Below are 26406 nucleotides of genomic sequence, written 5' to 3' on the forward strand. Positions count from 1 at the left end.
AGGGGGTCGAAACTTGCAGAGATGATGACTTGCTCTCCTTATCTTCGGGACCGAGGTGGTCTCCCCGGAGGCTCATAGGAGGATGAGAAACAAATGAGGGAACCGTAATAAATATGCTCTAGGTAATGTTGTTTTACTTCTACCGTCACCACACCTTTTGTGTTTTTAAAGAGTTTGGTTGTGCATAAGAAAATTGGGAAGGGTGGAAAATCTTGGTGCTCAGGTGGGGTTTAGAAAGGGAGAGGGTCAGGTTTAAGTGCCTAGGGGTTTGTTTAGGGGGCGCTTAATGGGAACAAGACGACGGCACAATGCTGTGACTGGTTTACAAAAGAAAATCCCAATAGGCTGCAGTATCACCACATATTCTGGCCAAGAAGATGTCTAGAGGGCTCCCTCTATCCCTGGCCCCACCTGGTACTCCCTCACGCTTCCCCCAACCCACTTCCCAGTACCCTTCGGCCGCTAGTACTCACCGGCTCCGCCGCAACTCTCCAGAGTCGCGGCCGCTCCCCAGCATCCTCCGGACACCACCAGTCCTCGCACCAGCTTTCTTCTCCCTCCGCCTGGTTCACTGGGTGTCTGGCGTCCGGTGTCTCGGTCCCACGTCTTCCTCCTCGGGTCCCGCGTCTTCCTCCTTGGGTCCCGCGTCTTCCTCCTCGGGTCCCGCGTCTTCTCTCTTCGCTTCCTCGCTCCAGCTTCTCTCTACTCCTTTCGCGCCAACGTTCTCTGCCCCTGCCCTTTGAACTTGGTCGCTTTTCAGTGGACCGTCCCTAATGCTTCCGGAGTTCGTAGGGGTCACTTCTGGGTTGTTGTTCTTGCTGGCGTTTTCCTTTGGAGAAACAGGAGAGGAGCATGGTATCGGTAGTCCTGGGTTAGAGCGCCAAGACGGAACCCGTGGTTGTTGCTCCCCACCTGGCGATAGTCCGGTAAGACTTTACTCTGCTCCCTTGACTTTCTCACAGGCTCATAGGGGTGTGACTTAACATCCTGCAGGGATTATTGGGGAAGCAAGACAATCCATGGTAGTTTGTGATCTGTTCTAATTTGCCTTCATTTTTTATCTCTACCTTTGCATTCGCGTTCAGTGTTAACGTGAAGAGTTGGATTTCTTTACGAGACTTGTTGCACAAAAAGGATTTTATTTCTCTCCCTCTCTTTAAGTAGTACAGGAATTGGTCATTGACTTTATATAGGAGCTCTAATATGTATTCATTTAGTTATGTTATATGAGGTAAGTATGATGATGTGCTAGATGTGTATATCATTGTTGGGAGCAGCAGAAAGAGACTTAATGACTCATTCTGATTTCATGCTTGCAGGTATCAGCAGGCACTAGAATCCTTAAAAAAGCAGGACATATACTGTGGAATTCTAGTAGCTGTGGTCTGTCAGAGGTGTTTCAGGTATACATACGTACAAGTGAGAATTAAATGAGAGTAGTCTTTATGCAATGAGTTAATGTATATTTCTTTGTTCCTTTCAGATGTCAAATTCCCTGGTGCTCCTCTCCCCAATACACTTTCCCTTGTCTGCTCTCCCTTCACTCTGTGTTTCAATATTTTCAGAGTTGGGGCTAACAGGAGGTGGACCCCTTTGTGCATACCAATTCTGGAGAGCGTTTGTTTGAGGATCAGGCCGATCCAACGGAATTACGCACCCAAGATACTATATACTCTTCCCGATCTGAGTGTTGCACAAAGATGGCTACCTTAGATGATGTAATGCAGGCCTTGGTCTTGGTACAGCAAGAGCTGATAGCATCCAAGGCAGAAACAGCAGCTATTAAAGAGAGACTAGATAGACAAACCAGAAATCCCTTTGATGTTACCGCTGTAACGCCACAGATACAGGTTCATGTTCCTCCCACCATCCCATTAGTTACACCTGAGAGGTATTCTGGAGATCCTCATAAAATCCAAGTTTTACTCAGCCAAGTCATGCTCCATTTCTCTTGCAAACCAGCTTCATTCCCAAACAATCATTCCTGGGTTGCTTTCGCTATCTCCTATTTGGCAGGTGACACAGCTAATTGGGCAGTACCCTTGGTCAAAAATGATGATCCGATGTTGTCTGACTGGAACGCCTTTCGGCAAGAATTCAAAAGGGCGTTCGATAGGAGAGCAACCACCTTTATTGCTGATAAGGAGCTTTTGGAATTAAGGCAGGGAAAGAAAGATTTGGTTACTTACGTAACTTCCTTCAATAGATTAGTAGCAGAAACAGCATGTCCTGAGGAAAAAAGAATGTCCTTGTACTATCAGGGGTTTAGAGAAGAGATTTAAGACATTTTGGCCCAGATCAAGCCTCAACCAATGACCTGCATTGATTTAATGAATCTCACGTTGAGATTGGACCTTCAACTAACTGAAAGGGCCTGGGATAAACATAAGAATGACAGGTCTCATGTCAAATATGATAGAAGATACAAAAGAACAGTTACTCCTCTGGAAACTCAGGTTGAATACATGGAGGTGGGAGCCATTCAATCTCCTCTTTCGAAAGAGGAAAGAGAAGCTCGGCGAGCCAATGGGCAGTGTATGTACTGTGGGGAAAAAAGGGCATTTCTTTCAAGGCCCAAACCATTGCATCCTTATGGAAATAAAAAGGTGGCTGTTTCGGATCTGGAATCAAAGGATAGTTCTCACACTCCTTTAGCCAACTCTGTTGAAGAGGACTGGAAGGTTCCATTGCTCTCAGTGGTGGAAACACACGAAACAGAATCTCACATAGTGCCTCCCGTGCTGTTACAGGGTAAAGACAAAAGTCATGAATTAGCGGTTATGATTGATTCTGGGGCCACAGGTAATTTAATTGATCAAGAGTTGGTACAGAAACTAGATTTGACCCATATACTCAGAGACAATCCGGAGAAGGTTTTGGCGGTAGATGGCAAACCATTGAAGTCAGGTCTGGTTATAGAACAGACTGCACCAATTTAGTTATCAGTCATTAGTGAAGGCAAGACGCATGAAGAAACCATTTCTTTACTCATTATTGAGGCACCCCAATGTGAAATATTTTGGGGGATGCCATGGTTGAGGCATCATAACCCGGCCATTGACTGGAAGCACAAAGTAGTAAGTTTCAAATCTGAAGGTTGCACCACAACGTGTTTGATAGATCTGCACACTCAGGCGTCAGCCATAGCTCATTCCTGGTGCATCGCTACTGCTGCAGAAAAGGAGGTAGTTCTGCCAACTGAATATAAACAATATGAAGATGTATTCAGTGAGATCAAGGCAGAAATTCTCCCACCACATAGAGACTACGATTGCCAAATTGATTTGATAGCTGGGGCCACTATACCATCCTGTAGGGTGTACGTCTTGTATCAACCAGAATCCAGACGTCTGAGAGAGTATTTGGATAGTTATCTTGATATTGGTTTCATTAGACTTTCTCGTTCCCCTGCTAACTCTCCTCTTTTCTTCATCTCCAAAGCGAATGGTGACTAGGAGAGTAGGGTCTGCTTCCTATGGTCACCCCCACTTTTTGCTGTGATTTTCTGGTTTTTCGACTTTAGACTAGCTGTGGGCCTGCTAATCAGGACCACAGCCTAGCTGTTCCCTCTCTAAATTGATACCATCTACTTTAGGTACATACCAGATTGGGTATTGGGTCACATTTGTGAGCCTCTGTATAGTGTACCATAGGTACCCAGGGCATAGGTGCATCCAAGGCCTACCAGGGGCTGCAGCATGTATTATGCCACCCCTGGCTGGCCTTCCAAACAGACACCACAGGCTGTTCACCCAGCTTGGGTAAGGTGGTGTAATCACCCCTTACTTAGATATAGTATATCTATATCTACCTTATATATAAACACATAGTAACCTATAAGCCACTCCTATGGCAGTCCTTTTCGATCCTGGAGGCAGAGTGCTTGGTTTTATGTGAGAGGGTGCCCTATCATGAGCTGAGCCCCCCCTACAGCTTTTGGAACCGTCTCCTTATAGCTGTTCTATGATATAACCATACCATATACTCTGAAGGGCATTATAATCCTCGCAGTTCATGCTAAGTTTGGTTTGGCTTTATCAAAACATGTCGTGTAAGGTGTCAAACACTTTGGAATACTACCCCCCCCCCCCCCCCACCACCACCACCAGTTCTGGTGGAGGGGGTAGCATTCCACCCTTCTAGAGGGAGAAGACATGTAGTTACTGCTAACACCGGTTAAAGTAAAACTGAGCCTCAGCATCACAAAATGGATGCTGCTGCCACAGACATAAGTCTCACCTCCTGCTGCTGGACAAAACTCCGGCAGGGGAGGCCTGGGCAATCGGTTTCCTGTCCAGGGAGGTGCATGCACCTCCCCCGACAGGCTGATGCGTATTGGGGCTGGGAGGGCTGCATCATCAGATGCTTTTCCAGTCACTGCCTGGGGCACACAAGGTGCTCCATGAATAGCCCGGTTCAAACCAGTTGCGTGGGCACTCCAGCCCACTCTGGTGCAAAACTGGACAAAGGGAAAGGGGTGTAACCACCCCCTTATCAGGTCCACCTGTAGTGTAGTTCCTATATTCCCAATAGGCTCTGCGCATTGGAATAACATATACTATGGATTTGACGTAGGACTTAGGTCGACTAGGTCTTTATCAAATATATTAGACTTAATTGTGAGTGCCAGCTAGCTCAGAGGTCACTAGAAACTTTTCTTGAATTCACAAGAAGGGATTCGTTTCTGACAACCGCATAAAAATGACAACTTTGTTCCCCAAGAATAAGAAATCAATCTCTAGAGTTGCAGAAACAATAGATGGCTATTTTACTCAGTCAATCGTGCATGCTTCGTTTCACCAGAGGTGCTGAGAAAATAGAGAGACAGGCTGTAGGAAGGTGGATACCTGACTACGGTTACCCCAGATCTTTTGCCTTGTGTTTAGCTGGTTTTCGACTTAGTTGGCCTGGTTCCCTGCTAATCAGGGCCCCAGGCTATCTGCTTTCTCTGTAAAATGGATTCCATGTACCCTAGGTGCATAACTAAATTGGCTTGGGTCACCTTATCAGCCCCTGTACAGTGCACTATAGGTGCCCAGGGCATAGGTGCATCCAAGGCCTACCAGGGGCTGCAGCATATCTTTTGCCACCCCTGGCGGGCTATCCAAAATTGACACACCTGGCTGATCACTCAGCTGGGGCAATGTGGTGTAATCACCCCTTGCTTAGATATAGTATGCCTATATCTAAACCTATCTGGACACATATATACCTATAAGTCACTCCTATGGCAGGCCTTAACAATCCTGGAGGCAGAGTGCTTGGTTTTATGTGAGATGGTGCTCTAGCATGAGCTGAGCCTGTCTGCAGCTGTCGGGACCAATTCCCTAAGCTGTTCCGGGATAATACCATACCATGTACTATTAAGTGCATCATAGTCCTCGCGGTTATATGTCAACTTTGGTTTGGCTTTATCAAAACATGTCGTGTAAGGTGTCATACGATTTGGAATACTATCCCCTCGACAGTCCTGTTGACGGGGAAAGCATTCCACCCCTCTAGAGGGAGACGACATGTTACTTTGCTAAAACGCGGTTGATTTTAAAAGGAGCCTTAGCCCCACAAAATGGATGCTTCTGCCACAGACACGGGTCTGACCTCCTGCTGCTGACCGAAACTCAGCCAAGGAGGCCTGGACAAAGGGTTTCCTGTCACAGGGAGGTGTCACACCACCCCAGACAGGAGATAGTGGATTGTAGCAGGGAGGTTTGAAAGAAACCAGACACTGCCTGGGGAGCACAAGGCTTCCCCTTGCATAATCCGGTCAAACTGGTTCTGGGGCACACCAGCCCCAGTCCCAGCGCGACCTGGACAAAGGGAAAGGGGTGTAACCACCCCCTTCCTGGGTCCCACCCATAGGAGGGGACCTAGCAGGTAATCCAGCCCCCTAGATTGGTATAAGAATGGGAGCAGTGCCAAAGCACTCAGATTATCCTGACTGAAACTTATGAAATGAAACTCTGGACCCTTCGACATCCTACTCGATGTAGAAGACTGAAGAATCTCCCTTGTGGTCAAGGAGTGACTACTCCGTGCAAACAGGCACCATCCAGCACCTCGACGTTTGCTTTGTTGCAGTTCCCACCGGAACTCGAGGGACAGAGTTCAACAAGACCAAGCGAGCCTGCCTTCTAACAGCTCGATCCACAGTCCCTGCAGAGCTGAGACCTGTGGAGGCGACCTGAAGCATGGGACCCGCCATCTTGGAAAGACCACGAGACGCTGACCGTGCAGCCCACGAGTGATCCTCGAAGGTGTGCATTGGGGTCTGAGAAGCCCCAGCCCTGAGCTTCTCTTGCACCGAAGCTCATCCCTCTACACTCACCGACTGCTGCGTGGGGCCCTTCTGCATCTTTTGGCTCAACGCGTTGGCCCGGTCACTTGCCCGTTGGCTTGTGGCCCCTGTGCCAACAAACCTTGAAAACCAACTTGTGAATCTGGTTGCTCGAGACTTGCACTCACTCCCCTGAAAAGGAGCGCTCGCTCTGACCCTCCTGGTCCGAGTGTAACGCCATCTTTGAATCCTGCGTGGGTTGCCCTTGCCAAGTGTTGTTGACTCCGATTTGGAAGCCGACACCGCCGACAGCGAGAGCCTACGTGGGAAAGCTTGTGATCCACTCCTGGACATCCTCGGTGCTCAAGAGTCCACATGGCAGCAGAGAGAAGCGACCCCTCAGCGACCTGAAAGCGCCCGACATCGCCTGGTTCCACCTGGTTCTGGCCTGGTCACTGCTGAGTGACCCAGACTCTGTCCCCTCTGCTTTCAGATCATCTTTAACTTCGATCCACCCTTGGATCACACCGGACACTTCTCGACTCGATGCCTGCAGCATCTTCAGCTCCAAGCACCATCAACCAGCGTGCCAAAACCCGACACTACTTAGCACCTGTGCACCTGCTTCCTGTGGGTGAGGTAACTCATCAACGCCGGTGTTCCCACACTGGTACACACCTCTAGTTTATGTGTCTAAAGTTTCATCTTGCTAGGTTAAGAGGAAGTCTCCTTAAACTATAACTTTATAACTTTTACGCACCATTGACTTTGCATTGGTGCATGCCTGTGCTTTAAGCCCTACACCCGAATCCCGCGGGCTTTTCCCGACTTCAGCATTGCTAGTCCCGACTGCTCCCAGCGATTCCCTAGGCCCTAGGCCTAACCACTGTTCGATTGGTATCTCTTATACCACTTTCCTAATATATGGTTTGAGTGGCCACCCGCCCTCATCCATAATTGTGCAACTTTCAAATGTTTAACTGTGCTTTTGTTTTAACGCTTGTGCCTCTGCACGCATAAAGAGTACAGAGGATTATTTTAGAAATAAATACATATGTTTTTATATATAACTTGTGTGGTGTCCTTTCATTTGGTAATACAGGATTGTGATTGGTAAAACAGCTCGACCTCTTGAGTTTAGCCTTTAAGGCTGCTTAGTCCATGCTACCACTAGGATAGCTTGTCTATAAGGTTGACTTACAACCAGACACCATAAGGGATTGTTTGGACTGATACAAGGTGGTTCCAGAATTGGAAACATCACATATCAGGTCAACTTCTCACACAGGCGTTTTCAATAAAAAGTATTTATTGAACAGTCCTCTTTCTCATGCAGGAGAAATGAACTGCTACAATCGTAATACTGGTTGCAAAGTACAATGCGTACAGTACGAAGAGTATTATAAAATAATACTGTAAGAGCATGATATGGTTTCTAAGCCATAAAATACCTAAAATATATAAAATACACACAGTAATAAAATAATGACTAAAAAGTAGTCAACTGGTGCTTCTAAAATGCGCCTACCCCGGTGTGTCTAAACTAAGTCTAGTACAAGGGAAGAAGTAAGTGAGGTGTAGCTTAAGTTTAGTATTCTTTTGCCAAGAATCTATTCCAAGAATTCTCTAAGGGTCTAATCAGCTCCGTACCTTGGTTTTAGAATGAAGGAGGTCTTGTATCTCTCTCTCAGGACTCGACTTCCCAGCAACCCGCAAGGGTAACCTGGCAACACTGGAGCTGGATTTTCTCAGCAGGAGAAAAGACAGCGTCTCTCAGTGCGTCAGCTGGAGGGCTTCCTTCCGCAATGCAGGGCGCGTCGGGCAAGTAGATAGTCGAACTACTCCAAACCACTGTGTGTTTGTCTGGGCAAATGTAGGCATATTTATACCTTGAAGGTGCCGAGTTTGACGTATGATTGAACATAATAACGTCATCAAAGACTCAGTTCTTTGAAAACTCCATGATTTCCTAGATAAATTTGTATTCAGGCAAGGGGAAGTCCCTAGCTGCTGAAGGCGGGTTTTTCTAAGAAATCGTTGTGGATTCTCGGAACTTAGTGGAAGTAGCCATGCCGTATTTGGGCTGCATAGGCTCAGTCTAAATATGGGTATGATTTCTATGCCTGTATTAGGATCGTGTGATTTATACCTAAATATGGGCATGAATCGGGAAAATTACACTAGGGTCCTAGATTCGTACTGTAACAAGGTCATCCACGGGGCAGACCGGAAGCAGACAGAGAACGGGCCGCTCTCCTGTACCCAGGAAGCGGACAGCAGTCTAGTGCTCAGAAAACCCAAGGGGGAGGAGCCACGGCCGAACCCGGAACTAGCCGGTCAAAAGGAGCAGAGAGAGGAGCGTAAGGGGTGCGGCAGCATCGGCGGTGGAGAGCAGGAGATGAGAGAGAGCGAGCAGAGGAGCAGGAGAACGGGAGGCAGAGGCGTGTGAGGAGCGGAGGAGGTGATCATCGGAGGAGGAGACAAGGCGGGTAAGGAGCGGAGTGCGGAGCAGGAAGGAGGAGGCGAGGCGTGTGAGGAGCGGAGGAGGAGAGAGGAGGTGACAATCGGAAGAGGAGACGAGACGGGTGAGGAGCGGAGCGCGGAGCAGGAGGATGGAGGCGTGGCAGATCCTCTGCAGCGTAACAACTGGAGGCCCCACCGTACACTGTGCACACCCGGCTGGTAGGAGGAGGTGGAAGACGCCCCGGGTCCAGACGCCACAGCCCTGAGGAGGGGTCGTGGCACAAGGCGAGTACCGCTTAGGGGCTCATTTTGGTGGGGGTGGTGGGGAGGTTTAGGAAAGTAGGGCGGCTGGCTACATGGGAGGTGTTTATTTGGGTTTTTCTTTCAGATCCCTACACGCTCCTTTTCCCTGATCACTCCCCACCTTGATTACAGTTGTTCTGCCTTACTGTTTAAGTTCCCGGTACTGACCACATCCTCGTTCTTTGTTTTCTTCCCTTACCCGTCGAATGAATGAACAAGAGAGGTCACCGAAGACCCTGACAGCAGCGACTTAGGGCCTAGAGGGCGGGGATCCCTGACTACTTAGGTGTTTAGAACGGATTAGATGCCCAGCAGTCCAGAACGGACATTGAGACTGGTGTTTTTTTAACCCTTCTATCTACAATAAGGAGTCAATAGACCTCATACCTGGTCCGTGTCTTCCCTCTCACCATCGTGACTGCCCAGGCGGTCACAAAGTGGTGTCAGAAGTGGGATCCAAAAGACCGTGTGATGAATCATGTCACAGCCCGTGCCCCTCGAAAGTATCATAACCCAGTTGGCCGAAGGACAAAGGCACCTACAATTGGTATTTGAACAGCAGGTCAGTAATGCGAAACAAGAAAGGGAAGCCCTACAAGATGCCTTACGTGAGCAGGCTACATTATTGACTACGACCCAGCAGGTTCAAGACACGGCCATCCTACGGCTAACAGATGCAATTGTCAGCACTAGGGTATACCCCAATGCCCCCTGGTCTGTCCTCCAGAAGTTCCAGGAGGGGGAGGACCCTGACTATTTCTTTACGAACTTCGAAAGGGTTGCCACAACAGCTGCTTGGCAACCAGAGAGGTGGAGCCAATATATAGCTCCTCTCCTGTCCGGAGAACTCAAAGCAGCCTATCAGGCAGCTAACCCCTCCGGTACGATCACCTATGATTAAATAAAACGTACCATACTCGAGAGACTGGGATGGTTTGAAGAATATTATCGCACCAAATTCAGGAAGGAGAAATGGTCCACTAATGACAATCCGCGAGAACTGTTTTATAGAATTAAGGATCTGAGACACAAATGGTTATCACCTCAGGCCTCCACGATGGAGGCGGTGATGGAAAAAGTGATTTTGGAACAGTACTTGGACGCCCTACCCTCTGCAACACGCTCATGGGTGAAACAACACCCTAACCTGACCACTTCCTCAGCCGTAGAATTGACTTGCGCCTTCCACAGAGCACCTGAGTTTAGGGCAGGCATGACACGGGGCCCTTTTTTCACCCCTAAAAACAAATAGCGGCCGGAACCAAAACACCAACCAGCCACCGCCCTGTTCCCAAGCCATTCCAGGCTACCTCTAGCCCCGGTGGCCCTGGACCGCAGTGTTATAACTGTAGTGAATGGGGCCACATTGCCCGACAATGTCCCCATCGAGCCCCAGCAGCTGAACCCATGGAGGTGAGCTATTCGAGAGGACAGATCTTGGTAACCAGAGAAGGCCCCAAACAATATAACAAGGACATCTTGGACAATGAACAAGTCTATGTCACCTGTTTGCACGGGGATACCAAAACATATTCCGTGGCAGAAGTCCTCATGGACATATCCGGCGATCCCCAGATAAGAAGAGTAGGGGTCATCCCCTCTCTCCCTGAGGCTGTGATCCTAGGCACTGACCAACCCAGATTCGAGCAAAACCTAGACAAAGTGAACAAAAGAGATACGGCATGGCTAAGCGAGGCACCCTTCCACGACAGTAGTCCTGAAGGGACCATAGGAAAGGATAGAAAAACAAAAGAAGAAAGGAAAAAACCCAATACACGCAGAGGTTCTCCCATGTTTTTCCTCTCTCTGTTACAGGTCCCGTTGAGCCATCCCCCGTTAGCTTCCGGTCAGCTCAGCGAGATGATAGTACTCTCGTACACGCATGGGAACAAGCACAAGAGACAGAGCCGGAAATGTAGGACCCTATTTTTGTTTTAAAAAGGGGCTGTTGTATCGAATAGTAAAAGGGGGGCTCATCCCAAAACACAACTGCTAGTGCCCCGTCCCTTTCGCACATGTACTACACCTAGCCCATAATCGAGTTGGGGGTGGTCATTTCGGGAAAGAAAACACCCTGCGCTACCTCCTGGATAGGTTCTACTGGCCTGGGGTATATCGGGATGTGGCAGCACATTGTGCGGCTAGCGTGCGATGCCACTACACGAACCCTGAAGGGGTAAGGAAAGCTCCTCTATGTCCTCTACCCATCATAGACGTCCCCTTCAAAAGGGTTGGCATGGACCTTGTAGGTCCACTTCCACCATCAACCAGAGGCCATAAATACATACTGGACATTGTGGATTATGCTAGTAGGTATCCGGAAGCCTTTCCCTTGTCCAACATGACCAGCCCGGCCATTGCCCGGGCTATGATCTCCCTGTTTTCACGGGTGGGTTTTCCGTTGGAGATCCCTACCGACCAAGAACCCCTTTTATGTCCCGTTTCATGGCCCAGGTCTGTGAGCTCCTAGGCATACACCACCTTCGCACTTCAGCCTACCACCCCCAGACGGATGGCCTTGTGGAACGCTATAACAAGACCATAAAACACATGCTCCGCAAGATCATCTCAGAAACCGGGAGGGATTGGACCAGAAACTACCCCTTGTCCTTTTTGCGATCAGAACACATGAGCAGAGTTCTACTGGTTATTCCCCGTTCGAGGTACTGTTCGGGAGAAACCCCCGTACACTGCTGGACATGGCCGCTGAGCAGTGGGAAGATGAAGACGAAGAGGTACAATCCCTAACCAAATATGCAGCAGACCTAAAAACAGCAATCACTAGGATATGGGGTCTGGTACACGAGAACCTAGAAAGAGCCCAAACCAGCCAAAAGAGGTATTATGATAGAAACAGTCGACTTAGAGAGTTCAATCCAGGAGATAAGATACTCCTCCTACTCCCATCCTCAGACACCAAGTTGTTAACCAAACGGCAAGGTCCGTACACTATCGAGAAAAAGATAACACCAGTGACCTACAGCGTCCTACTTCCTCACCGACCCGAAGGCAAACAGACGTATAATGTCAATTTGCTAAAGAAATGGGAGGACCCCACCGATAACGACCCTCAAGGGGGGGGCATGATGTCCATCTGTACAGAAAGGCCACTAGAAATCCCTACCGTAGAGACCGGTGCATCTCCGGACGAGAAACCTCCCACAGGAGGCCTTCTGTCCTCTGAGCAACAGTCACAATTACAGGACATGCTGGCGTGCTTTCCCAACCTCTTTTCCTCCATGCCAGGGTTAACATCGCTGGTACAGCATGACATAGTAACACTCACCCCAACCATCATAAGACAAAAGACCCTATAGGATTCCGGCAGCACGCAGAGAGGCCGTGGAGAAGGAAGTAACTGCTATGCTACACTCACAGATTATTGAGCCATCTACTAGTAATTGGTGCTCCCCTATTGTAATAGTCCCAAAACCAGATGGGAGTCTGCGCTTTTGTATAGACTTCCGCCAAGTCAACAGCATCACCAAGTTTGACTCCTATCCAATGCCAAGAGTCGACAAAGTAATCGAGCGACTGGGCCACGCCAGATACATGTCCACCCTGGATCTCACCAAGGGGTACTGGCAAATACCCCTGACCCCACAAGCCAGAGAAAAGACCGCTTTCTCCACCCCCTCCGGTCTTTACCAGTTTAAAGTTCTCCCTTTTGGCCTCCACGGGGCGCCTGCAACGTTCCAGAGGTTGATGGACAACATATTGAAACCACACTCTGAATACGCTGCGGCCTATTTGGACGACATAGTCGTATTCAGCCCAAGCAGGGCAGAGCACCTCAACCACCTGGCCACGGTATTTTCAGCCATTCAGGCTGCAGGGCTTAAGATAAACCCAAAAAAATCCTTACTGGGCACAGACTCCATACAGTACCTTGGGTACACAATACAAAACCTTCTGGTAAAGTTGCGCAATACAAATTCTTATTCATTCATTCATTCAAAACGGCCTCATCAAACCCCAAATTAATAAGATCGAAGCCATCAAATCAATCCCCAACCCCAAAACCAAATGAGACATCCACTCCTTCTTGGGATTTATCGTTTAGGAGGAGAGAGGAGGTGACCATCGGAGAAGGAGACGAGACGGGTGAGGAGCGGAGTGCGGGGCAGGAGGGAGGAGGCATGGCAGATCCTCTGCAGCTTAATGACTGGAGGATCCACCGTACACTATGCACACCTGGCAGGCAGGAGGAGGTGGAACACGCCCCGGGTCCAGACACCACGGCCCTGAGGAGTGGTCGTGGCACAAGGCGAGTACCGCTTGGGGGTTCATTTTGGTGGGGGTGGTGGGGAGGTCTAGGAAAGTAGGGTGGCTGGGTACACGGGAGGTGTTTATTTGGGTTTTTCTTTCAGATCCCAACACGCTCCTTTTCCCTGATCACTCCCCACCTTGGTGACGGTTGCACTGCCTTACTGTTTAAGTTCCCGGTACTGACCCCATCCTTGTTCTTTGTTTTCTTTCCTTAGCCGTTGGATGAATGAACGAGAGAGGTCCCGAAGACCCTGACAGCAGCAAAGCAGGACCTAGAGGGCGGGGATCCCTGACTACTTAGGTGTTTGGAATGGATTGGACGCCCAGCAGTCCAGAACGGACATAGAGACTGGTGTTTTTTTTAACCCTTCTATCTACAATAAAAGGAGTCAATAGACCTCATCCTTGGTCCGTATCTTCCCTCTCACCCTTGTGACTGCCCAGGCGGTCACACGTACATAACACCCACTCCACAATATTAAGTTCAATAAAAACAAAACGTATAAGCACTGAACATATCTATGGCTATGGCTAGTGTTTACAATCCCACCCAAAATACAAATTGCATTTGAAAAGGTTTGTATGCATGAAATGAGTATAAACTGTATGAAACATATATAAAGCATATTATGAGAGGATATATTCTAACCTTTATAAAATACTAAATTACATTCATGAAATGTCTCTTAAGGTACAGAAAGAAAAGATGTGAGACCTTCCCATGGCATAACATTTAAACTGTCACATTTTTAGGACCATGCCAAATATTGTTATTAGGAAGTTTTCAAAAGAAATCTTGGGGCATATTATCAAGGGGGTTTATCTCCGCTTTTTTGGCTTTAAAAGCCAAGAAAGCGGAGATAAAATTATCTCCCTATTACCTAGCTGTCGCTAACACCAGTTAGCGACAGCTAGTAGGAGATAGCGACCATCTTGGGCCCCACTTTGCATGTCAGTGATATTTATCACTAATGACATGCAAAGTGGGCATGCCAAGATGTTAGCGACTGAAAACAGTCGCTAACATCCCTACCTCCTATTACCAACTTTTGGAGATATTCGCGCTAAGCGCGAATATCTCCAAAAGCTAACACCTGCCCTGAGCAGTTCTTAGCCATGTTATCCAATGGGAGGTGGATAACATGGCTAAGAGCATTAGCTCAGTAATGCATGAATATCGCTGACTTTTCAGCGATATTCATGCATTGCGGCGATTTTTATCACATTTGCGGTAAACCTTGGTAATACCAAGGTTTATTTGCGGTAAAAAACGCAGCAGCTCAGCTGTAAATTTTTGTCTCTAACCAAGCAATAGCGATAATTATCGCTATTGCTTGGTAATATGCCCCCTTGTTCTCTAAGAATGGTTCTACTTTAAGCAGATTACTCTGTGCCAACAAGTTCTATTTTGGAAAAATTTCAAATTGTTAGATAGTTTGTTTTGAAAAAACGAAGGCCGAATTTCAGAGTTCAGGGAACGCTGTGTGCATGAATCAAAAGTTATTCTCGGTGTCAGGAGAAAACATCAGATTGTCTAGGCTGGCAAAGAAACCGTCTACCGTAGTAGGCGAAAGTGGAGCTACTTCAGTTAGCAGATCAAATGTGCATAGATGAGGATCATCGCCGTCAGTGTTTGATGCATTAGAAATGTCCGCAATAGGTGGTGCCTGTAGTGCCACGAATCTCACCCTTAGTTAGACTTGCCGGTGAGACCTCAATGAATGCCGTCATCAGAATGGGCAGCCTTTGGGGGCAACACGATGCATGAGTCGTTACCGGACCTAGCAAAGCGTCAACATCCGATGGCAGGACTGATGGAAGTGAAAGACAAATGTCCAACACGCATTCCTCTTCGCAAAGCAGGCATCTTAGAACAGGTAAAATGCAATCTTGCCAGATTGGTCTGAACAAAAGGAACCAAGTTGTGTTCAGATCCCTTAAACGAGCCAAGCCAAGAATCTGTGTAATTCTCTCACAATACCTCATGGCAAGGAGGGATTGTTCCATGATAGTCTGGGTATCGCTGGTGACTGGACTTGCCATTTCGGAGCAGAAGGAATAAAAATATAATTCCTGCTACGCGTCCCAAGATGAGAGGCAAGCCGCCGAACATAGAGTGCACGAAATTTGGAAAAATGCAGAGGACTGCTTCAAATGGTGTTAACAGTCCCAAAAAAATTGTCTTAAATACATGTGCGATGCCACTGGTATCAGACATGTTTAAGATTTGACCTAACATTTCTGCGAAATGTACTGGGCAGTTTGTTGATAATAATGCATGTATCTCTGCAGAAGTCCTTGCAACTTGCAGATCATACGTTTCTCTAGACGAGGTCAGTGGCACAGTTTTTTGTAAAAGAATAGATTTTATTCTGCTTAAAGTATCAATTCGTATAGAAGAGATATTCAGTGAAGGCCATAACGCCATCTCCCTGTCTGACTTTCTTCCAGGATACAATACTTGCATACAACAAGTGACCCTGGATGACACACTAGATACGCTTTTCCTGGCAACATGCCACAACAGCTGTGGTCACTGATCATAACGTAGCTGCCATTGGATAGCTGCCTGAAAATTGGTTCTATCACTGTGGAGGGTGAACTGTGCAGGTGGCAAGAAAGGTTATTTGCAGAACCTTCGCAGGCTCCGTGTAAATTAATACCTTGGCACAAAACTGTACCACTTAGTGAGTTCTTACAATTTTTACCACTAAGGAATACTTCCTTTCCCCCATTCCAACATTTGTGTGTGTAAGGTAAAGTCCAGGTCGACTTAATGTATTCTTTATCCAACCTTTCATACAGGTCTGCTGGTATATGCTGTACAAAATACTGAAATCGAAGAATCGTTACTGGTATCGTGATGGTGCCATGTATTATCCATTCAATGACCGGCTTCTCAGAAACTGTTGACTATGGTAATCTTTCCAGTTTTTCAATGCTCAGCACCGTATAGTCTGCTCCTTTTTGTGCCAAAGACATTTGTTTATCTGTAAGGTTAAATACAGTAAATAATGACGTGGTGTTGATTAGGCGCCATGGCACGTAGCCTGAACGGAGATTTTGTTACTTTCAGCCTAGCTGCATTATAGAACGTAATTGGTACTGGCCATGTTGTAACATTAGCAAGTCCTGCTCTATTATGTCAATGGCAGATGATACAATGCTGTCCAAAGAATAAATTCTGGAGGACAGAGTCGTTAACCCATTGTCCACTACAGAGAGAGCTTTCTTTAAATGAATACAATCAATTTCTCGTATCATTTCTGCAGTTTCCATTTGCGTGATTTTCCATGCCTCATTGTAATGTAGTGTAGTTCCTATTTTCCCAATAGGCCTAGCGCATTAGAATAACATAAACAGTAGTATAGACGTAGAAGTGCGGATCTTCCAGGTCTCCACTGACTATGCTAAACTTAATTGGGTTTGTTACCAACTAGCTCAGAGGTCACTGGAAACTTTCTTGACTGAATAGGAAGTGATCAGCTTCCCTGGTACAGACAAGAAGGGATTCAGTTTTCCAACAACCGCATAAACATGAAAACTTTGCTCCTTAGAATAAGAGTCAATCTCTAGAGTCGTGTGAAACAATAGACAGTTATTTTACTCAGTCAGTTTTGTGCAGATTACTTTCACCAAGATGCAGTCTTTCTTCTCGTGCAAGAGAAATGAATTGCCACAATTGCAAGACTAGTTATTATAAAAAGTGCGTACAGTAAAATGAGGATTGCGAAATAATACTGTAAAAGCATTGATATGGTTTCTTAGCCATACAATGGTTTAAAATGAATAAAACATATATACATTCATATATACATTAGGCTAACGTACTCAACTGGTGCTTCTAACTACGCCTACCCCAGTGTACCTGACCTAAGCCTAATACTTGGGAGGGAGTAAGTAAGTAGCTTTAGTTAAGTTGGTTTTGCCATGGTTTGCTTCAAGAATTCTCTTCTAAGGGTTTAGTCAACGCCATACCTCTGAAATAGAATGTTGGAGGTCTTGTATCTCCTTCCAGGACTCGATATCCCAGTTACTCGCAAGAGTAGGCTGGAAACGCCGGAGCTGGATTTTCTCGGCAAGAGAAAAGACAGCGTCTCTCTCAGCGCGTCGAGGAAGAGGAGGAGGGGCAGCGTCCGTGGGCAGCTTGCATCTGCTGGGCTCTGCAGGGGACAGCTGTTCTGCTCCTATGTGCACCACACCATCGCTATCATCGATGTCGTTGAGGCAGCGATAGCGTCAGTAAGATCAGCAGCGTTTGCTTAAGGCAACATTTGTAATATTTATACCTGAAAGGTGCCTTGTTTGATGTAAGTTTTTGGACATAAGACGTCAATAAAGATGTCACTAGGAAGTGATCGTCTCTCAGTGCTCATTAGAGTTCTATTACTAATCAAAACATAGCAAGCGGGGACTTCCCAGGTTGCTGAGTTTTTATCTTGTTGAAGAACTCTGAGTGTAATCTAGGAATCTTAGATAGTAGCTTCTGCTGTGTCATTTGCACTAATGAGCTGCAGAGGAAGCTGCAGAGGAAGTGATTCTGAAATGTGGCTCTGAACGTGTGAGGCCAGAGACGAGTTTCTGAATATTGCTCTTGATCGTTTATGCCATTATAGGGGAATAAATGGATTATAGCCGTATAGGGGCATAAGGTCACAGTATTGATCGGGGTCCTAGATTAGAACGCGACACCCACTCCACAAATTTATGTCCATCAAATTACTAAAACTATAGCAAAAGATGCATGTGTAACATTGCCCACCCCAAAACACATATTTGCATTTGAAATGGCGTATTCGAAATACATGGAATGTACTGTACGTCTTTAAGCATAGAAATCATTCAAAATTATAGCATATGTAATCAATGAACGATTCTGCAAAAAAATTACACATGAAATATCTCTTAATACAGAAAAGAAGTGCGAGATAATTTCATCACATATAAATGCATTGCTGTAAAATGTGCTAGAGGCTGTTGTAAAGTTATTATGTCTCTAGATTTACCTAAAAATAGAAGCTTCTGTTCTTTATGAATAGGTCTACTTTAAGCAAAGAATTTTTGTGCCAGAAAAAATGTAAATATTTTCAAAAAAGTGTTCAATTAAAAAAAAAAATTCTTGTTGAACAGGGAATAGAGTTCCAACGCTTTTCAGCAGTTTTTGTTGATCAAAACTGAAGGCCGAATTCAGAGTTCATGGGAACACTGTGTGTCGGAATGCTTTTCTAAAGTTATTGTTTCTGTTCGGGGGAGAACATCATATCAGACAGGCTCTCAAAAAATTGGTCTACAAAATCAGGTGACAGTTAGACCAAGTTCGATAGTGCTGTAACTTGGCAGGTGTGAGAGTGATTGCTATCATCAAAGTCTGGGTCAGCAATGCTCACAGATGGTCGTACCTGGGTGATGTTGCTTTTATTTTTCGCTCCACTGTTACCACCTAGTCGTAGCACAGGAGTCTCAACGAATGCCGTCATCAGGATTGGTAGCCGCTGGGGACAACACAATGCGTGAGCCGTTATCGGACTTAGCAAAGTATCGATATCCATTGGTACTGCTGATGGAAGTGCAAGACAGATGTCCAACACGCACTCATCTCCGCATAGCATACATCGAAGCACAGGTAAGATGCAGGTCTGCCATATCGGTCTGAATGAAAGAAACCAGGTCATGTTTAGATCTCTCAGCCTGGCCAATCCAAGGACTCTAGTTATTCTGTCCCGGTAGCGCACTGCTAGGATTGTTTCTTCCATCCTTGTAGGAGTCATGTCTGAGTTTTGGCTTGCCATATCGGAGCAGAAGGGTCGAAAATAAAATCCCTGCTACAAGTCCCAAAATAAGGGGTATGCCGCCAAAGACTGAATGGACAAAATTGGGAATGATTCCCAGAATTGCTTGAAATGGTGTTAGCAGTCCCGTAAAAATCGTCTTAAATACGCCTGGGATGCCTATGGCACTAGACATGTTAAGAATTTGTCTAAGCATTTCTGTGAAATGCACGGGGCAATTTGTTGATAAAAGGTCATGAATCTCTGATGTTGTCCTTGCAACTTGGAGTTCATACGTCTCTTTTGATGACGTGATGGGCACTGTTGTCTGCAAAAGCACAGACTTCATTTTGATGAAAGTATCAATTCGTATAGAAGAGAAATTCAGACGAGGCCAAATGGGAGTCTCAGTGTCTCCAGAGCCGTTTGGAAACAATGCTTGCATACAGCATTTGACCATGGAAGTTACGCTTACGAGATATGCTTTCCCTGGCAAAACGCCACAACAGATGTGATCCGTTCTTAGAATGTAACTCCCATTCGCGAGTTGCATAAAGAAGGGCTCTATCTGCGTTGCAGGTGTGACATGTTGGTGGCATGAAAGGTTGTTTGAATTACCTTCACAGGCTCCGTGTAAATTAATACCCTGGCACAAAAGTATACCGCTTAGTGAATGTTTACAGTTTTCACCACTAAGAAATACATTTTTGTTGCTGTCACTATAGCATGTGTGTGTGTATTGTAATTTCCATGTTGACTTAATATATCCTTTACCTAATCGTTCATACTGGCCAGTAGGTATGTATTCAAGGCAATTTTTAAATCGGAAAGTTGTTATCGGAATTGTGATAATCCCGTGTATTATCCATTCAATGACAGGACTTTCTGACATTGTCAAAGGTAATCTCTCAAGTTTTTCGATGCTCAGGATTGTATAGTCTGCTCCTTTCTGTGCCAAGCTGATTTGTTTATCAGTAAGGTTAAAGATGGAAAACAATGACGTTGTGTTGATTAAACGCCATGGCAAGTAGCCTGAACGAAGATTTTGCAGCGTCCGGCCTAACTGTATAATAGAACGCAATTGCGACTGGCCATGCTGTAACATTAGCAAGTCTTTGTCTATTATATCTATGGCAGATGATACAATGCTGTCCAGTGAATATATTCTGGAGGACAGAGTCATTAACCCATTGTCCACTACAGAAAGTGATTTTTCCAAATTAATACGATCAATTTCTCGTATTTTTTCAGCTGTTTCAATTTGTGTTATTTTCCAAGCCTCGTTGTAAGCCGCATATATACTGGCCGCTATGAAACGTTTTTGACGCTGTTTGCGTGGTCCCATAATAAAATTGCGCAAATCAGCACCATCTTTAAGTAAAGATAAGTGTTGCTTAATTTCAGCCAGTGTGGATGATTCTAGCCATTCAAGGCACAGCTTCCCTACACTGTATGTTGTTACTATCCCTGGATGTTGTCTCTGGGAGTATCTAGGGTCTTGTCTGGTCATTGTTAACCCCTGTGTTTTGTTCAGGAATCTATCTTGACAGTTGTTTGTCTCAGTAGGCCAGATTAACCACTTTTTCCAATCACGATGTGTTCTGTTTAGATGTAAAATTTTAGATACGTCTATCTCAATATCTGTAGTTGCATTATCAGGTATTGGCTTCGGAATAGACGGTTTGTTAAGGTCTTTGATCTTAGCTAGGCCAAGACAGGTTGTTTGTTGAATTGTTTCATTTAAGAACAATATTTGTTCTGGGATCATGCAGGCTCGAAATAATGCTTCTAGGCCTTGTACCTGCCAATCTTTTGTACCCCAGATTGTTTTTGTTTCAATGTTATTTTTCCAATAATGAAAACCAAATGTCATCATTTTTTCATAAAATGCTTCTGAATATATCAATTTAGTATTTGTCAGCATAGTTTTCAATCCTGTTTTATCTAACAGTTTATAATAAAACGTTTCTGCATCACTGGTGTTAAATCCTGAGAAGTACTGAAATTTCTCGTAGAATGTTTTCGAACTGCTTTTAGGTGGAGTAGCACAATGTTCCCATTGGTTATACTTAAAAACATTTCTAAGCTGTGCAGATTTATGCAAGTAATGATTACCATAGTGTGTGTAGCAGAACATCTGTTCATAACTAGACGAACCTTGTAAATAATCATGATCTGTAAATCTAGCTGACATTACTAAAGCAGACATCATATTATTAATACTTTCAAAATCCCAATCATCAGAAAATGCACTCGGTTTTACAAAGTCACTTAATGAAACCTTGAATTGATGAGGATACTTCAGGATTTCGACCGGACCATAGATTTCATGGTCAGTTTTGTCCCATACTACCCCCCCCCCCCCCCCCCCCCCCCCGGGTATTGGAATGGCTGTGACATTTACTGTTGACAGTTCTCTTTTCTTCACGTGGGATGATCTGTGTGGTTTGAGGACTAAGTTGATCTTCTGACTTGCTGTGTCCATTGTACTGTAATAAACCTTCCTAAAATTAAAACTAAAATTAGGCACAGTAGGAGTATAAATACCCCTGAAATAATCCAATGCTCAATCAATGGTGCATCCAGATATACTTCTTTGATTTATTGAAAGAGTTCTGTTGCTTTTTCTTTAAAAGTCTTTGTTTCTGGCATCACTTCAGGGTTGCTTTGATCCTCAGAAAAGTTATCGAAGTTGATGAAGTAGCCAGAGGCAGTTCTGTCAATTTGTCTTTCGGTAGCACATTCTGATGCCACATCATTGTAGACTGGTGTTTCTTGACGAACTGTTTCAATCTGTGTCTCAAGAGGCACGAGTTCCATGGCATTATTGCGTGGTCCCTCTCTGTGCACTGCAGGCTGATCGAATGTGATTAGTCTTTCAGTTTGAACCTCTTGAATTGTTGCAAGTTTGGGTATTCTGTTGTTTCTCGGGAGTCCACTGGGCCTACTGTTGATTATAGGCCACATGCTTGTGGTTTTACCAGGTCGATTGATACAACTCTGTTCTCCTTTTTACCAGCAAGGGGCGGTAGTACTACTGATCTTGTTCCATTGATTGCTAAGACAGGTACTGCTTTTCTGTAAGAAGGCCCAAATTCCTTCTTCACCGCTATTTTTTCTCTGACTAAATCCCCAATCTTTGGAATCCAGACAGGCCTTGCTGGGGCTGGTGGTGCCTCGTCAGTGGTAGTTGGCTGTTGCTTTAACTTTATGTTGCTTACGGATTTTCTTGTTTCATTCAAGTCCTGTAAAACAGCCAAACGATCTTTGATGTCAAAGTCTGTTTTCTTATCTTTTACCACTGATACCTGACTATCTAAGTCCTGAATTCGCATTCTAGTTCCGAACAATAGTTCGTATGGGCTGAAACCTTTTAGAGAATTTCTTGGCAAGTTGTTTAGGCTTAACTGGACACTTATTAAATGTTTGACCCGCCCAGCACCCGAACCTAATACCTTCGCTGTTATAGATTGCTTTATGCCCTGGTTTTTTCTTTCTACCACACTGTTCCCTTCGGGGTGTGACGGACAAGATTACCGCAAGCCAACGCCCATGCTGGCCATGGCCTCCTTATAAGCTCGAGAGCTGAAAGCAGGACCCTGGTCAGAATGGAACATGGAAATTGCGTATGTGCCGATAAAGACTCGCAGATCTTTTATAACCGTTCTGGCGTCAGCCGAGCGCTGGAGCCACATTTTTTAAGTGGATTTAGCCTTATTGATTAATAGGACGCTGGATGGCATGTAGACAGCATTACGCTGTTTCTAATTGGTAGCCAGGCAACAGACTGGACCAGTTCACTACTGCGATCCCTGTCACAGTCGGGACAATTCTTTACATATATTTGATGTTGCACGCTCATTCCCGGCCACCAGTATACTGATTGTAATTCAGTCAGAGATTCCTTGATCTTTTTGTGCCTAGGACCCAATCCCATGTGTGCGTCTGCTATTAAAAATATTCTCCGGTTCATGTTTGGAATTACCCTATCCCCCACTCCAGGGATTCGAGCAAAAGGAACGGAGTTTGCATCAATTACGTATGCATAATTGAGTGGATAGTTCACGGGTAGTGCTGCACAGTCGCCTTTTACGGACATTTTGACTGCCAGCATGGTTTCCCCGTCTATGCATTTTTCTGAACTCTTTTTTGTGGCTACGGAAGCCGGTTTAGTTGCTTCCGCTGTGGCTGTAACAGCCAATGAATTCCCTGCAACGTGAACGCCATCACGTTGATGACTCAGAGTGTGTATCACGTGAGTCTTTTGTAGTTCTTTCTGTAAAAGAGCTACTTGTTTCCAAAGCAGTTTATGCTTTATTGTGGCACCTGTGTCATCTTTGTAATCATTTTCAATCCAGCTCTGCAACTTATTATTGTAAGAGTTGACGCAAAAATGCGAATCGCACACGATTAGTGTCGGGAATTCACGTTCTGCATTTTCAAGCTCCATCTTTAAACATCTGATTTCAGCTCTCTGAGCCGAACAGTACCTCACTGATTCAGTTTTTGTTATTTTCGGTCTGAATTTACCGCACAGCCAGCGACCTTTAATAATCGCACAGGCTGCATCGTAGGATTTGTTCTCTACGTTGAAATGCTGTACGAATCTATCCGTATAGATTATACAGGCGTACTGTGGGAGAGGCAGAAGTTCGATTGGCAGAGGATATTCTTCTTCATAAGTCAAATAATTCAGTTTATTCAAGAGCGGGCCGTGATAGAATTTCACGTCCTCCGCAGCAAGAGAATCTACACACTGTATCCATTTCGGATACAGTGACACTGTAGGCAGGTTTACTGGGCTGAATAGTGCCTCGAAGGCGGATTCCGCTGTGACAACAGTGATCCTTCTGCCTTTTGCTAGTTCTCTTTCTTTAGCTATTGCTGTTTGCACTGCTTTCACAGTATTTTCGGTGAATGTTTTTTCTGCTTGTGTGTACAAGTGAGAATTGTAAGCTATTGGTACTGTTTCTCCCTCATTAGAGGTCAGGTACGTGAATCCGCATCTTCCTGGGATGATTCGGATTACAAGATTGCGTGTGTTGTCACGTGTATCTAATTTTGTTTTTGCTAACATGTCTGTTTGCAGTGATCTCAAAATTTCTGTGTGTTTTTGAGTCCAAGTGATTTGTTTAAAATCAGGTTTAATTAGTTCGTAGAGAGGTTTAACCCTCTCCGCATAATTTAGAATGTAAGTTCTTCCGAAATTCAGAAAACCTAGAATCGATTGTAAATTCTTCAGCGTTTTCGGAGCTTGGAGTACAGCGCACTTCTCTAAGAAGTTGTCCGCTAGGCTTTTTCCTTCACTTGATAATTCGTATCCTAAAAATAATACTGTCAGATGGGCAATTCGAGACTTTTTAAAGTTGAATTTGTAACCCTCTGCTGCGAACCCAAGTATAATGGTGTTCACTCTTTTCAAGTGAGTCTCCAAGTCGTTGTCTGTGAGATAGATATCATCTACGTAAGATAATGCCTCATCATCATACATTTGTAGTAACTCTGTTACTCTGGCTGAGAATAGTCCTGGGCTGTTCTTGAATCCCTGTGGGAGCCTACAGAAATTTTTCAGAGACCCCATTACTGAGAAAGCGGTCAAGTATCTGCTTTCTGGTGCAATGTTTTGACACAAGAAACCATTAGATATGTCTAATGTTGTTTTATATTTTTTCCTAACTATGTTATTCATTAGTGCAGCACTATGCGAATTCTGTACTGCAAATGTTTTGCAACATGCATTAAGGTGTCTGTAATCCAAAACTAGACAATATGAATTGTCTGGCTTTGAGACAGGAAACAAAGGATTGTTCATTTGAGAGGTGCATGTTTCAATCACCCCCTGGTATTCAAGTTGATCTAAAATGTCCCTGACTTGTTTTTTAGCTTCTTGCTTAATGGGATACTGCCTTTGGGCAGTCGGTTGATTTTTTAACTGGATTTTGTGAGGAGGAGAGTCCTCATCCCATCCTACATGTTTTTTATATAATGCTGGTGCCTGGGCTACTGCCCATTTCATTGCATAAGTATATTTTTTGTGAATCGGAATGTGATTCGAGAAGGCAGGCATAATCATTTCTTCGCCACGAGGGCACTCCCTGACAAACTCTGGGGGCCAATCTTTTTCAGCTAACAGAATATCATAGCCTTTTGAGAGTTTATCCCAAAATAGACCCCTTATTTTCCTAGTCTTATCACCCTCTATACGCAATGTTATTTCGTATATCTTATGGGGCTCGCTATGACTGGTGTCGGCAGTTTCTACTTGAATGTATTCATTCGTGTCCACTGTCTCCAGATGACTCATCAGGATCTTGCGAGCTATACTGATTTCTGTTGCACTGTCTAGCATTGTCTGTGCCCACTCCCGGTTTTTCAACTGTGTCCTCAGTATTCTCGGCATGTTCGATTACTCTAATACTGGCTACCTTCTTTTTGGGAAATTAAGATTTTTTACTTTGAGTAGGTTCCTTGTCTTTGGAGTTGGTGTGCTCTCTTGGGTCTGACCGTCCTCTTCTTTCCGATTTCTGCGAAAAAGATCGAGAGGGACGTGTATCAATACTTTGATATCTATCAGGCTTCTTCAAATTATCCCTATTTCTAAGGTTATATCTTTTCTCAGAGGGCTCCCTCTGGGGAGACTGGTGTTCTCGAGTCAGAGTTCTTTCCCTCCGTCGAGGAGACCTTCCTCTGGACTGGAAAACTTTTTCCTTGGGAGTGGATTGTTTATTGCCATCCCAGCTCTTTTTAGGAGTGTTTGAATTATTTTTAATAAATAATTTTTCAGGATTTTCGAGCAGTTGTGGTTTTACAGGTTTTCCACCCAGGCTGTCTCTACCTAGTTCTTCATAACATTTTTCTATAATTCTGGCAAGCTCAATTGGTTGATCTGTTATATCTGTTTCCTTCAACTTCTGGCGTATCGATTTATCCTCCATTGTCAATTGAACTAACTCTCTATATGCCTTTGTTAATTCTCTTATTTTGACTAAGAGTTCTTCGCTTGACATTTTATTAATGTCTGGATGTGGTGTGTAGCTGGCTAGAACCGGCCACGTTGCTCCTGGTCTACCTAGTGGACTGAGCCAGGTAATATGATCATTATGTTTTAGGGCGCCTTTAAACCAGAGCAGGTGCTCTTGGAATTTTAATGGGATTTCAATCTCCTCGAAAGGAGCGTACTCTTCCGGTGGATCCTCTATTTTGTAATAGTGGAACTCGTGTGTTGCAGCGTTTGCCGCTGGAAATTTTATCCATGAATAGAATACCTCTGTCTGCCGATATTTGTGTGCCTCTATCACGAAGACGACTGTGCCACCTTGTGTGGTCAGT

At 45.1% G+C, this 26406-nt stretch overlaps 2 protein-coding genes across 3 annotated transcripts in view; one reads left to right on the forward strand and one right to left on the reverse strand.

The window, feature by feature from the left end:
- The window catches only part of PAK2 (p21 (RAC1) activated kinase 2), a 1025622-nt gene that overhangs the window by 33251 nt on the left and 965965 nt on the right, over positions 1-26406 (forward strand). Inside the window, exon 1 of one of the 2 annotated variants that reach the window (XM_086943969.1) lies at positions 16115-16227. The exons of the other annotated variant lie outside the window; for it this stretch is intronic. The gene's annotated coding sequence lies outside the window, so the exon portion shown is untranslated. Of the gene's footprint in view, positions 1-16114; positions 16228-26406 lie in introns of those variants that run through there. 2 annotated transcript variants of the gene reach the window in all.
- On the reverse strand, positions 3166-25477 carry LOC147683563 (uncharacterized). The gene is made up of 2 exons (XM_086942546.1): positions 22835-25477; positions 3166-3198 (listed from the first exon to the last, which is right to left on the reverse strand). The coding sequence occupies exons 1-2, from the start codon at positions 25475-25477 to the stop codon at positions 3166-3168; spliced, it is 2676 nt and encodes an 891-aa protein (XP_086798672.1).

Source organism: Lissotriton vulgaris, chromosome 11 (genome assembly GCF_964263255.1).
Source record: "Lissotriton vulgaris chromosome 11, aLisVul1.2, whole genome shotgun sequence".
In the NCBI taxonomy this organism is placed as follows: Eukaryota; Metazoa; Chordata; class Amphibia; order Caudata; family Salamandridae; genus Lissotriton; species Lissotriton vulgaris.

Bases quoted from the DNA above. Each gene is read 5' to 3' on its own strand.
- LOC147683563 (XM_086942546.1), bottom strand. From the start codon at position 25,477: ATGCCGAGAATACTGAGGACACAGTTGAAAAACCGGGAGTGGGCACAG. The intron at 3,199-22,834 runs GTAATGCTGTCT...GTTTATATTCAG, and splicing joins GGCTACCAATTAGAAACAGC to TTGGCAGAACTACCTCCTTT.